The 13,699-nt window shown below is 36.9% G+C and overlaps 1 protein-coding gene across 2 annotated transcripts in view; it reads left to right on the top strand.

The window, feature by feature from the left end:
• Positions 1–13,699, top strand: part of GLRB (glycine receptor beta) — a 74,061-nt gene that overhangs the window by 6,402 nt on the left and 53,960 nt on the right. The window contains exons 3-5 of one of the 2 annotated variants that reach the window (XM_080674268.1): positions 10,173–10,279; positions 12,541–12,647; positions 13,188–13,255. In XM_080674268.1, the coding sequence (XP_080530394.1) occupies positions 13,253–13,255 (3 nt within the window). In that variant the 5' untranslated portion in view covers positions 10,173–10,279; positions 12,541–12,647; positions 13,188–13,252. The remainder of the gene's footprint in view (positions 1–10,172; positions 10,280–12,540; positions 12,648–13,187; positions 13,256–13,699) is intronic. The other variant, XM_080674267.1, reaches the window with a different exon arrangement.

Genomic DNA, 13,699 nt, shown 5'->3' with positions numbered 1-13,699 from the left:
TGACTATTTTAGACTCTTCATATAAGTAGGATCATGAAATATTTGTGCTTCTGTGATTGATTTATTTTACTTAGCATAAGGCCCTCAGGGTTTATCCATTTTGTTGCATATGGCAGGATTTCCTTTTTAAAGGGTAAATAAGATTCCATTGTATGCATATACCACGTTTTTAAAAAAGCCAGTTATCTGTCAATGGACTTTTGGGTTGTTTCCACATGTGAGTGGCTATTATGAATCTTATGACCATGGCCGGTGCAGACACAGGGAGGAACTGGGTTTTACAGCCCAATTATTATGCACTGAGGGGGTGGGGTGGACCTATGGTGAACTCTGTTTATTCCAACAACAAAATGGTTCTCTGTAGTCCCCAGGAGAATGGCATATACTGGGCCCCATTGTTGCTTTGGAACAGGGGAAATAAAATCCAGTATCTAGGGTAGCACCTAGAAAAGCTGGGATGTTACATGTGGAGTAAGACCCTTTTCCTGCACAGGGAGAAGCTGGGAGCTCTGGATGGTATTGGGCTACGCTGCTCTGAGGGTGGGGTTTATGGTAAGAATGTGTCCCCACTTTCCCTCCTAGTTTCATTGCAGCTGGTTGGGTGTAGAAACCTCTCAATTAGTTTCTGGATTTCTGAAAAAGGGAATGGTGTGTCCATGGGGAGAAGGAGGGTCCAGGCTTCTTATTCCATCTTGTTAAAGTCGCTCCCAGTCAAACTTTTCAGTAGGTGTCCTCCCTCATCCAATTTCCTTTCCTACTGCTCTCTGTTCTATCCACTCCCATCTATCTGGCTTCAATCTCTTTCTCAGCTGAAAACAGCTCTCCTTTTTTCTAAACCCCACACAGAGAGTTTTCAGTCCTTATCTCAACCTCACCATGACATTTGGTCCTGTTAACCAACCCTTCCATAAATATCCTTTTTCCTGGAGTTCTGTTGACACTCACTTATGGATTTCCTCCTTCCTCTTAGGCAGTTTATTCTTTGTCATAATTGTTGCCTTATTTTTTCCTCCCTCTGTTCATGTTTTAATTCCATGTTCTTTTCTCACTCTAAATTCTCTTTTCTAGCAAGTAACTATCTGATCACTGGAATAATCTGAGGAGCTTTTAATATTCTGATGCCTGAGCTAAACAACAATAATTAAATCTGGAGGGCAGGGTGCAGGCTTGGCATCAGAAGTTTGCAGAGCTTCTTAGGGGAGTTCAAGGCCAGCCAAAGCCAAGAATCACTAGACAGATTCATCTGAACCCTCAGTTTTGAAGACCACTTTTATATCAGAATAATCAACATTTGTGTTGGATTCTTAAATGCATAACAAGCATCTGGTGCCTTGTATGGCATATATAAAAGCTCAAGAACTTCGTTAAATGAATTCAGGAATGACTAAAGTAAAAGAGAAATGCTGCATATTGATAGTTGTATAAGATGTTGTTCTTTAAGGAATCTTATTATTTAGCTGATGTTGTAGATTGAGTTCTCTCAAAGACAGATTCTGAGATGAAGATTTACAGGCAGAGAGCAATTGCTTTTGGAACAACACCTATGTGGGTGAAGAAAGGGGATTCAAATCCAAGAACAATACAGCTGCGTCTAAGCATCAGTTAATGCCCTAGGGTGCTCTGCAGCTGGGGCACCCTCTCAAGTTGTCTCTATTAGTAGAAAGGGTTCCCTTGCATCCTCATGACAAAGTTTTTGGATATAGGTAAGACACCTCTCTTCAGCTGAAGGTTACTCCAGAAGAGATGCAGCTTAGACTCCTAAGCAGCCAGCATTCCTGGCAACAGTCTGTTTTGAAGGGACCATCGGGGATGCAGCACCACAGCATCTACAACAGGTCCATCCAGATTATTGAACAGGACCTTAGAGATCCCCTCATTTAAATCTTTGATTTAAAGGTGAGGATACTGAGGCTCAGGAGAGGGCAAGTGAATTGCCCAGTATCATGTGGGAATCTTACAGTCTGTCTGGGCTAGAACACCAACCAGTCTGTAGACTGTTAGACAAGTGTTTCTTCAATTATTTCCACACTTAACTTTATTATGTGCATTAGGGTGGGTTTATCTTATTACCAGTTCTATTAGGCCAGAAGAGAAACATTTATATCTGTGCTATGCATGGAAAATTGAGAAAAAATAAGTACTTTTCCAGCTGCAGTTAGAGCAGAGTTAGAGGTGTTACTGCGGATTTTTATTTGCTGGGTCAGGATATAATACTGTTTCTGCAAAGCACAGAAAGCAATTGCACAGTAAATGTTTGGTTTGGATTGAGGTTTATATTTAATTATTTATGACACGAGTTTTGTATCAAATTAACAAACCAATGAGAAGTAGTGAGAATGTATAGTGTTTTACACTGTTTGAGAATCATAGCATATAAATAGAAAATACTTATAGTATTCATAGGACAAGTAATCTCACATGTGATATGAAGTTAAAATGACCATAGCCTCTGATGGGAAATTGGAAATTGCTAGTATCTAAAATCCAGCATCTCTCCAAATAGATGTTTCTACTTTGTGAAAAACATTTTTTTTTGAGCCATGGATGATGTAAGTGCATAATTGAAGTTAGACAAGATTTGAAAATGTTTCTACAGTCTCCAAAAGTTCCTTAAGCCCAACTGGGGAGATAAATGAAATAAATGTTGTGGAACACTGTTCTTAATTATGATTCTTGGCCTATAATAACATGACAGACTTTGCCACACACATCCACATTTACCCCTAAACACATTCTTTTCAAATAAATTATAAACTAATTAAACTCAACTAATCATGTAAAAGGTATCACTCGCTATAGTCATAAACCTCTGTTCACAATTTAATGTGTGAAAACAGAATGGAAAAAATACAGAAGCTGTCAAGCGAGAGAGTAATACGCTATAACTATAGTTAGGAAAATACAAAACAAATAACCCCTTAATTGTCTGGATTCAAAAATAACTGTTGACTTAGTTTCTTGCCTGAGTATATAAAATCGTCAGCTTTATATGACTGTCTGCCTGATTATCTAGAAGAGTAGTTTCACTGCCCTAAAAACCTCTGTGCTCTGCCTATTCATCTCTCCTCCCCTCCTCCAACCAACCCCTGGCAACTACTGATCTTTTCACTGTCTGCAGTTTTGCATTTTCCAGAATGTCATATAGTTAGAATCATATAGGATGTAGTCTTTTCAGATTGGCTTCTTTCACTTACTATAGTAATATGCGTTTCTGTTTCACCACGTCTTTTCATGGCTTGATAGTGCCTTCCTTTTTTTGTGCTGAATAATATTCCATTGTCTGGATGCACCACAGTTTAGTTAAGGATTTCTTGGTTTCTTCCAGGTTTTGACAAATACCAATAAATCTGTTATAAATATGTGTGTGCAGGGCTTTTGTGTGAACATTGTTTTCATCTCCAAGGAGCAAGATTGTTGGATGAGATGGTTAAGAGTGTGTGTAGTTTTGTAAGAAATCACCACATGGTCTTTCAGAGTGGCTTTACCAATTTGCATTCCCCCCAGCAATGAATGAGAGTTCTTATTGCTCCTCATTCTCATTTGTATTTGGTGTTAGTGTTCTGGATTTTGGTCATTCTAGTAGGTGTGGAGTAGTATATCACTGTTCTTTAATTTGCTTGCCCTGGTGTCCTATGTTTATTTCCCATCTGTGCATCTTCTTTGCTGAGGGGTCTGTTAAGGCCTTGGCTGTTGGCTCTCCCCCGCTCCCTAAATACAGTTTTTATTTTAGAACAGTTTTAGATTTATAGAAAAATTGCCCAAAGACTACAGAATTCACAAATAACCCCACATTTAGTTTTCCCTATTATTAACATCTTATATTAGTGTGGTACATTTTTACAGTTAAAGAACCAATATTGACACATTATTATTAATTAAAATCCATACCTTGTTGAGATTTCCTTAGTGTTTATCTAATGTCCTTTTTCTGTTCCACATTCCCATTCAGGATATTACGTTATATTGGTCTTTATGCCTACTTAGTCTCCTCTCAGCTGTGAAGTTTCTCCGACTTCCTTGTTTTTCATGATCATGACAGCTTTGAGGTGTACTAGTCAGGTGTTTTGTAAAATGCCACTCAATTGGGATTTGTCTGATGTTTTCCTCATAATTAGCACAGGGGTATGTGTTTTGGGGAAGCATATGTCCATATGGATTCTTGGATTTTATTTTATAGTTTAGAATATAACCCAATACTACTTTATTTTATTGCTCGAAGCATTATAGATTTGGCCATTGGGAACTCTTTCAGTTGGCTTCTATGTCCCTTTGCCGTATTGTCATCTGTTTTTTTCCGCCCTGAGCTTAATTCTGCCACTTCAAGATACCTGATTTTATTTTTTAAATCACCTCCTAGATGAGGATACCAGTATTTGTTTACATGAAGGAGCTGTTTCTTAGCTCATATGGTCCACAGGTCCGGGAACCCTCAGCATTGCAAACTTTGCCTGTTTCTTTTCAGGGAAGGACATAGCTTTAATCAGATTCTCAGCTGTGTCTATAACCTAAAAAGGAGGTAGAGAACCCTGCCCTGGAGTAAAGAGGAGGAATAATACAACCCACACATTTGATAACCTTGCTCTTCCTTGCTGCTTTATGCTTCTTTTATTTAGTTCATGTACAGCCAAAAGCTTTGCAGGGCCTCAGGACTAGTATACACATGCTGACATAGGCCATACTGAATTCGGGCCTGAGAAGATCTTTGCCCATTGTTGTGGTATTTATAACTCTTGGAAAAACAAAGCAATCCCTTTGGGCTCAGATTCCTGGTTTGAGGGATGAGATCAAGACAATATACTCATACACACCATTTCTGAAATGGCACTGTTTAGCGTGGTCACTAAAGGGTCATGTAAAAATATGAATGTCCTACAGTTAATGGAAAACTGAGCTTTTCCCCTTTGCAAAGAAATTTCTGGATTTTTCCTTTAGTGCTGGAAAACATTACATCATACAGCTATATAGCCTGTTACATTCCTTGCATAACTTTGCATATTAGTAACGACATTGGTTCAAGTTTAGGCAAGTGAACAAAAGAAGACTGGTTGTAAAAAAAGCTTTTGATATAAAATATTATTTTTTCTAGTTATTTGATCACATTGCCTGAATAGAGTAAGTTATTTTCTTAAATTAATATCACATTTTCATGAAATAAATCCCATTTTGCAATAATATCATAATTGTTGATAGATTTCTTGAAATAAAACAAAATAGCATAGTCAGATGTATAAAACATTAGATTGAGATTCAGAATATGAAGACTCTAATAGTGAAAGGCATTAAGTGTGTGACCTTGTTAAAATCATTTAACTCTTCTTATTTGTGCTTATTTTGTATAAATAGTACTGGTCCATTTCCAGATTATAAGGTTATATATAGGCAAGTACAGATATAGGAAAATATGCTACATGCAAATTGTTTTAGCTCTTTGGAAGAAAGTGGCATATGTATCTAGGCAATTAAAATGTTTCTTTTTTTAATGTTTAGAGATGACTTTAAAGTTATTTTAGTATTGACTAAGCAAAATATATGATTTTTAGGGTATGAAAATCCCTAAATTTATGCATGTGAATATAAACTACATGAAATTTCACTTAAATTTTGAAATGTTAATATAAAGAAGGGTGAACTATTGACTAAATATTTGTATCAGGGCACCTGCATCAGAGACATGAAAATACGTAGTGATGAAATAAGAATAAAATGGGCTATAGTATATTCGATGTGTTCCCTTTTTTAATTCAAGAGGTTGTTTTTGTCAGCCAACACTGAGTTTTTGTTTTTAACACATAAGATTTTTAAAAAATGTATTTTTATTGATTTTAGAGAAGAAGGGAAAGGGAGAGGGAGAGAGAGATAGAAACATCAATGATGAGAGAGAATCATTGACTGGCTGCCTCCTAGGGATTGAGCCCACAGTCCAGACATATGCCCTGACCAGGAATCAAACACTGACCTCCTGGTTCATAGGTTGACACTCAACCATTGAGCCACATTAGTTGTTGTTATTGGCTTTGGAGAAAAATACAAGCATTTGGAGATAGATAAAAGAGTGACACTGATTAATTGGAAAAGGTCAAATTCAAATTTTCCAGGACTAATAATTTTAAAAACTAGTAAGACTAGTAGAACTTAAGGTTTGACATAATAGAGATTATTGTCCCAAATAAAGCAATATAAAACAATATATGGATGGATGATAATAAGAAGATAGTATTTCTTTTCCATGATGGCAGGCTTATTGTCAAATAATAACTAGAAATCTGGATTATCAGGTTTCATCTTGACTCTACCACTTTAGAAACTGTCTTAATTTTACTGTGTCTTCATTTCCACATACTAGTATATCATATAGTCTATTGCTGCATTTACTCACCTACCACTCACTTTCCTACCAATCTGGCTTTTCTCTTTCACTTCACTAAATAAATGGTTCTCTGTGTGGCTAATATCTCTCTTATTTAAGCAAGTATTAGTGATTATCAAATACAAGAGTGTAATGGACAAGATGGTTGATTCTCCAATATCTGTTTCATACCAGACTATAACCTGAGCCAATCATGATTGTTTCTTCCTCCTGGCCAGTGATTGGTTCAGCAATGTCCAATGCTAGAAATCTTCTGAGAAAAAAAAAAAAGTCTTTTCTCCTAAGAGGACACCACAGGAATAAATGCTCTTCCTCATCTGGAAATGATGAGTGTAACTGCTACTGCTACAGCACATGCAGCTGTCTTGAGACTAAAGTCTACCTAAAGACCTGGCAGATGAAAAGGGCTTGAACTGAATGTATATTTGATACTATATAAGCTGTACAGGATTATTACAAAAATGCAGAAGCCATTATTTCCTCAAGTATTATACTGTCTGCATCTAGTCTTATTGGTAATATACATGTAGATAAGAAAAACTACAGCCTGGCTGTGTAGCTCAGTGGTTGAGCACCAACCCATGAACCAAGAGGTTCCTGATTGGATTCCTGGTCGGGGCACATGCCTGGGTTTCGGGCTCAATCCCCAGTAGGGGGTGTAAGGGAGGCAGCTGATGGATGTTTCTCTCTATCCCTCTCCCTTCCTCTCTCGCTAAAATCAATAACTACAAAATAATTGGCAATGTATATTTATCAATTTGTCCTCATTAGAGTAAGGTGGGATGATTGATGCAAGATTTTAGAAAGTCAATCTTGAAAGATGGTTTGGGTTTAGATTAATACAGTAAGAAGTGGAAATTACAATATTCCAGGAAGGGGGATTTATTCTGAGCCAGTGAATAAAGGAAGGACAAAATTTGCTAGTTAATTAGAATAGTTAGAAAATGAGTTTGATTGACACAGCTTACAGCTTATAGTTGGATCTGTTAAGTAAACTGGAAATAGGCAGATTAAGAAAAGAAAAGGTATTCAAACTTAATTTTTAATATTACATGCACAAGGACATTACAACAACAAAAAAGTGAATACCCAAAAAATAGTGAGATTTGAGAGCTTATATATCACCTTTTTTTAAAATATATTTTTATTTTTTAAATATATTTTTATTGATTTCAGAAAAGTAGGAAGAGGGAGAGAGAGATAGAAACATCAATGATGAGAGAGTATCATTGATCAGCTGCCTCCTGCATACCCCACACTGGGGATCGAGCCCACAACCTGGGCATATGCCCTGACTGGGAATCGAACCATGACCTCCTGGTTCATAGGTCAGTGCTCAACCACTGAGCCATGCTGACTGGCTTATATATCATCTTAAGGGGGGTGGGGCGTGGGGGATATAGGCCACTTAAGGGAGAATAAATGATTTCTAGGAAAGACGAACTGGCTATTTTTTAAAAAATAGAAAAATATGATACTTTATTACAAAGTTTGTCTGGTGTGCTATCCACTTCTACTCTCCTCTCCTGTGATAAAAGTCAGTCTTTCCTAGTTGAAATTTCTGGGGAGGGGATCTATGATAATTGAATTCATTTTGGAGGATCTGTTTATTGGCAGATAAAACGAGTTCAGAGAAGGCCTCTCCCTTCATTTGCTGTTTTCCAAGCATCTTTAGCTCAAAATAATCCTTATGACAAAAGGGTTTATTGTAGGGTGGCATATTCTGCAGTCTTCACAGCTGGAAGAAAAAAAATCAGGCTGGAAAGTTCTCTACTACAAAAACTAGTGTGAATTGTCTTTATGCTGTCTGGTCATTTCATTGTTTAGAAGGAAAATACTTAAGAAAGATTTTATATCAAGAGGCACAATAATAGCACTCTTTAATTGAACCAATATGTGTATTTTGTAATTGATCAATTATCTTTCATCTCATGAATGAGAAATCTTGTGAGTTTGAACACTGATTTGCATCCTAATATCCCACATGCCTTCATTCTCTTTAGAATTTTCTTTGATAAGGGGTGACAGTTGGCTTTAAAGAGGTTACAATTTCACCTGCAATGAAATGAAATCTTATTACCAGTACCAACTCTCGGCAACTTTGATCTAATAAGACCATGGAAACGATTTTAAAGTACTATATAATCTCCTGCAATTTGGGGAGGTTTAACTAATTTGATTTTCACTTTTTAAAAATGTTTTGGACTCTGTCTGATAGCTACTTGGAAAAGGTTTATCAATTCATATTATTGTTAGATTTTTCATAAATTTCTTAATATTGATCACGTCTTACCTCTAGTGGTTGAATCTTAGCAGCAGACTGTATGATAACTCAGAACAGAAGTGCCTGATAGATAAGAGCTGGGATTTCAAAACAAAGCCCTGGCCAATACATCCAAGTTTGATTCATATAAATGAATATCATTTATGAAATTGACATTTACCATATCAATGAATGGACAGTGCTACATGCTGCAAATATAGTTTTAATCTCCCTTGTGATTTTTTTTTTGTATTGGGAAAATGATTATATGATAAGAGTTCATGGGTGTTAAAACAAACCCAAACAATTAATAACCAAACATTTTCTATTGGTTTCCAAGGAAATGTGTGTGTGTGTTTAAAGTATTGTCAAGCAACTACCAATTTAATCAAGATTCATTGTTCAAAGTTAATTGGAATAGAAACATGGCAGTTTTTTCTCTTTTTAATCATTGACTGTAAACACATATAATAGAAAGAGATAGTTGTATCTTGTAGCTCTGTATTTTCCCTGTTTAAGTGATCTGATAACAGAGATTTTCTCTTACCAATTTGAACTGTCATCCTCAAAAATAAAAACAGCCAGTTATTTTATTGGCAGTTGAGTTTATTTGGGAATAGCAGGAAGTTGCAATTTGGGACAGGCAAGCTCAGGTGAACCATAGGCAAGTCCAAAGAGACAAAGGGAATGTTAGCTTTTGTTAGGTTTTAGGAGGAAATTGGGGATGGTTGTTCATTGAAAAACAAGAGTTCAAGGTTGTGGTGGTTTTTCATAGACCTGCAAGGGGTGGTTAATGTGTTGCTGCTGGGGCAAGGAGATCTTCCTTTTTATAAAAGCAGAAGATAGAATCCTAAGTGAAAAAGGTCCTCCCTTCTTGCTGGTTTTGTTGGCTGCAAGAAGTGGTACTTGCATGAGAGCTCCCCCTTCAGGGCTTTTCAACTCCATTTTAAATGAAGTTTCCTTAGCAGTGTATTTATTTTCACACCCCCTTCCAACACATTTAACTCGAGAACATTCATTGTGTATTTCTTGGAAAATATCATTTCATAAATATCAGCATGATTTTTAAAAATTCTTAGCCTATCTTTGCGGCCATCTAACGGTATCCACATACTCCCTTGCTTGTGCAGAATGTTAATAATATACTACATTATTAAAAAACGACGTATCTTTTGCTATTATCTCATTGTCTGCACTCCCTTGGTGCTCATCTAGATTTTGATTGAAGCTTGCTTCAGGACAAGTAAGATGTCTGCTTAATTTTACTTAAAAGAAAGTTGGAATATTTAGGACAGTGTTTTATTTATTTGGTAAAAATAAGCGCTAAAGTACTTTATTATTGGTTTTATTTCTCATGGCACATATATTTCAGCCTACTGACAATGTCCACTACTTTTCATTTACTTCTATTTGGAAACTCCATGCTGTAATTGTAGATTTGTCTCAAGAAGCCAAGTCTTTTCTTCATTGAAAATTACCCATTCCTCTTGATTGCCATTTCTAAATACTTATCAGGATTTTGTTTTGTTTTTTCTCTTATAGCCAGCAGTCACCAGAGGACCTAGCCCGAGTCCCTGCCAACTCCACTAGCAATATCTTGAATAGGCTACTGGTCAGTTATGATCCCAGGATAAGACCAAATTTCAAAGGTTTGTTTTTTTTTCCCCTCAAATACCTCCTTCTTTGTAATTTAAAAATTAATTTTATATGTATGAAATCATTTAGTTATGATGTTAAAACAAGATTGCAAATTGGTATGTCCTGTAATGAACTTAGATTCAGAGTAATGCCACACATGTTCAAAAATAGGCAAAATAATCCTATCTAATAAAAGAGTAATATGCAAATTAACCATCACTCTGCTACACCAACAAGCCATGCCCACCAGCCAATCAGGAGCAAGTGTGCAAATTAACCCAACCAAGATGGCTGTGGTCATGGAGAGAGCAGGAGGCTTGGGTTTCCCTGGCAATGGAGGAATCCAAGCTTTCCGCACACCCTGGCAGGCCCAGGCCTCCACTCAAGTCTACAAAGTTTCAATTATAGAAGATAAATAAATCCTAACAAAAATGGCGGCATCCACCGAGCTGGAGAGAGCAGGAGGCTTGAGTTGCCCCCAGCAATGGAGGAAGCCAAGCTTCTGCAGCCTTGGCCTGCCTTGGCCTCCACTCAAGGCTACGAAGTTTCAAACATAGAAGATAAATAAATCCCAACAGAAATAGCTGTGGCCACAGAGCAAGCAGGAGGCTTGGCTCTGCTCAAGGCTACAAAGTTTCAATTATAGAAGATAAATAAATCCCAGATACCAGGGCCTCCACTTGGGTCATTGTGGGGCATGGCTGGCCTGCAAACCACCACAGACCCCTCACCCAGGCTTCCCCAAGCCCCAAGGGAACCCCCACCCTGATCTGGGACACTCTTCAGGATAAACCAGCTGGCCCCCAACCCCACCCATGCACAAGGCCTCTATCCTATCTAATAAAAGAGTAATATGCAAATTGACCATCACTCCAACACACAAGATGGCTGTCTCTATGTGGTTAAAGATGGCTGCCCCCAGGTGGACACAAGATGGCCACCACAAGATGGCCAGCAGGGGAAAGCAGTTGAGAGGGACCAGGCCTGCAAGGGAGGGCAGTTGGGGGGGACCAGGCCTGCAGGGGAGGGCAGTTAGGGGTGACCAGGCCTGCAGGGGAGTGCAGTTAGGGGCAAACAGGCTGGCAGGGGAGCAGTTAGGCATCAATCAGGCTGTCAGGGGAGTGTTTAGGGGGTGATCAGGCTGGCAGGCAGAAGCGGTTAGGGGCAATCAGGAAGGCAAGCAGGTGAGCAGTTGGGAGCCAGCAGTTCTGGATTGTGAGAGGGATGTCCAACTGCCCTTTTAGGCCCGATCCTGTAGGATCAGGCCTAAACGGGCAGTTGGACATCCCTTGAGGGGTCCCAGATTGGAGAGGGTGTAGGCTGGGCTGAGGGACAACCCCCCCCCCCCCGTGCACAAATTTTGTGCACCGGGCCTCTAGTAATTCTAATAGTTTTGTATGCTTCCCAGTTTGTATAAAAAGGTATATTCTGAATTAAAAGGCTAACCTCTGTAATGGGTTTTCTGATTACTTAGTATTCTTAACCTTAGTGACTCAAAATTTTGGGCTCTGGCTACAGAACTGGCTTTCATTCATAGACATCAAAGTTATAGTTTGTAGGAAAGTGGCCATATACTCATTTAAAATAGAGAAAAGTTTTGATTTCTATTTATATTATCTTTTTACATTTTCTAGCCTTTCACACTGATAAAACATTTTTTTTCTGCTCTTTTGCTGAAAAAAAAAAAAAAAGATGGCCATATGGGCTTTAAAAACAGTAACTTGTGTGAATAATAGTGAAGCATGTATTTAGCCTCTGAAGTATTTAAAAGACTGTTTTCTACAACATAGATTGATTTTATTCCAACAAAACTACTCTTTATCACACCTTCTAAGAACAAAATTCCTACTTGCTATGAAAGTAATGAGAAGACTATATAGGGGAGCAAACTTTTTTTTTTCTTTTTCTTGCTTTAAGTTTTACTTGTTTGTCCTCTTGATGAGTTAGAAAAAGCAATATGAAAAAAAACTCCTCTGGAAAACTATAATCCTAAGGACAAGTATTAATGTAGATCAGATTAACAGTATAAAGCTTGATTTTTTTTTCCTTCATAGGAAAAAAATAGTCTGCAGCTGCTTCTAGTCAACTGAAGTTATACAACTATGTTGTAAAAACAGGGTTTTTTGTTCATTACCAGAACCTATTCAGTTACTTTCAACAACAGCCATGGCCTGGATTGTCACATGTCTAGCATATATTGATTCACCACCTGTTTTTCATCAGTCAGTGGTTATGTGGCTGAAAGGCTAAATTCACATTTTCCCTTTGTTAGCCCAACCAGCAGCCCACAATGAGTAAAGAAAAAAGAAAGCAAGAAAGAAGTTTGCAACATTATACCTCAGTTCTCACTCCATGAACTTTCAAATTATTTTCTAAAAGGTCAGGCAAAAATCTTTATAATGACTCTTATATGTCTGATTAATTTTGCAATTGCATGAATTAGAAAGAAAAGTATAGTAAATGTAAGTGAAATCTACTGAATATTACTTACCAATGCAAGTAAGAACTTCAGATGATTATACACATTATACACATTTTAAAAAAGTAAACCATATTTTTAAATGATGTTTTGTAAAGAATACAAATACATTTTCTTAAGTAAATGCATCAATCCAATTTAGAAAAATTTGAAAGTTAAATGTATTTTCTCAGAGTCTCTACAGTTTAATAGGTAAATATTTCTGAAAAAATAACATTATAAAATACAACTTAACTCATTTTTTATTTGCGTTATGATCCCTATTTAGAAAAATAAGTTAGTAGTAATTGTGAACATGGTATACTGAGACCACTGATTTAAAATTTACATCACATGTGGGTTGGGAAAAATATAAAAAACAAATGCATAGACTATGAAATATGTAGATTCTGACCAAGTTTCTCACAGCTACTAAATATATCTTTAATTTTTATTCACAGGTATTCCTGTTGATGTAGTAGTAAACATTTTTATCAACAGTTTTGGATCCATTCAAGAGACAACAATGGTAATAGTACAGTTAATTTAATATTTTAATTATCAAAATTTAAACTAGAGCATAGTGAAAGTAATATTAAAACTGAAAAATATTGAATAACTCTAAGGAAAAATGCATGCTCTCTCCTGGTATAAAGTAATCCAGTTCCAAGGTTTTGTTAAGTTAGTGATTTCAGTGCCTATGATATTTTGCAATTCAAATTTAGCCTTAATACTGCATTAAAAAGCATAGACTTGGAAAAATTACCATACTCACTCTGAACAATTAATTGGATACTACATGGGAAAAAAAGGATTTATGCAATTAATACCCTGAGACAACATTTCCCCCAATATTCGAAGATGTATGAGCATTCAAAAATATTTGATTGTTGACAGGTTGTTGTTTTTTCCTTCCAGTTTCTTGGGGAGAATCTTTGTTTTCTCTGTTGTGCTAATTTTGTGATGTGTGGAG

Source organism: Plecotus auritus (genome assembly GCF_963455305.1).
Source record: "Plecotus auritus genome assembly, chromosome: 6".
In the NCBI taxonomy this organism is placed as follows: domain Eukaryota; kingdom Metazoa; phylum Chordata; class Mammalia; order Chiroptera; family Vespertilionidae; genus Plecotus; species Plecotus auritus.
Note: the sequence above shows the minus strand (reverse complement) of the source record. Positions and strands in the feature narration are given on the sequence as shown.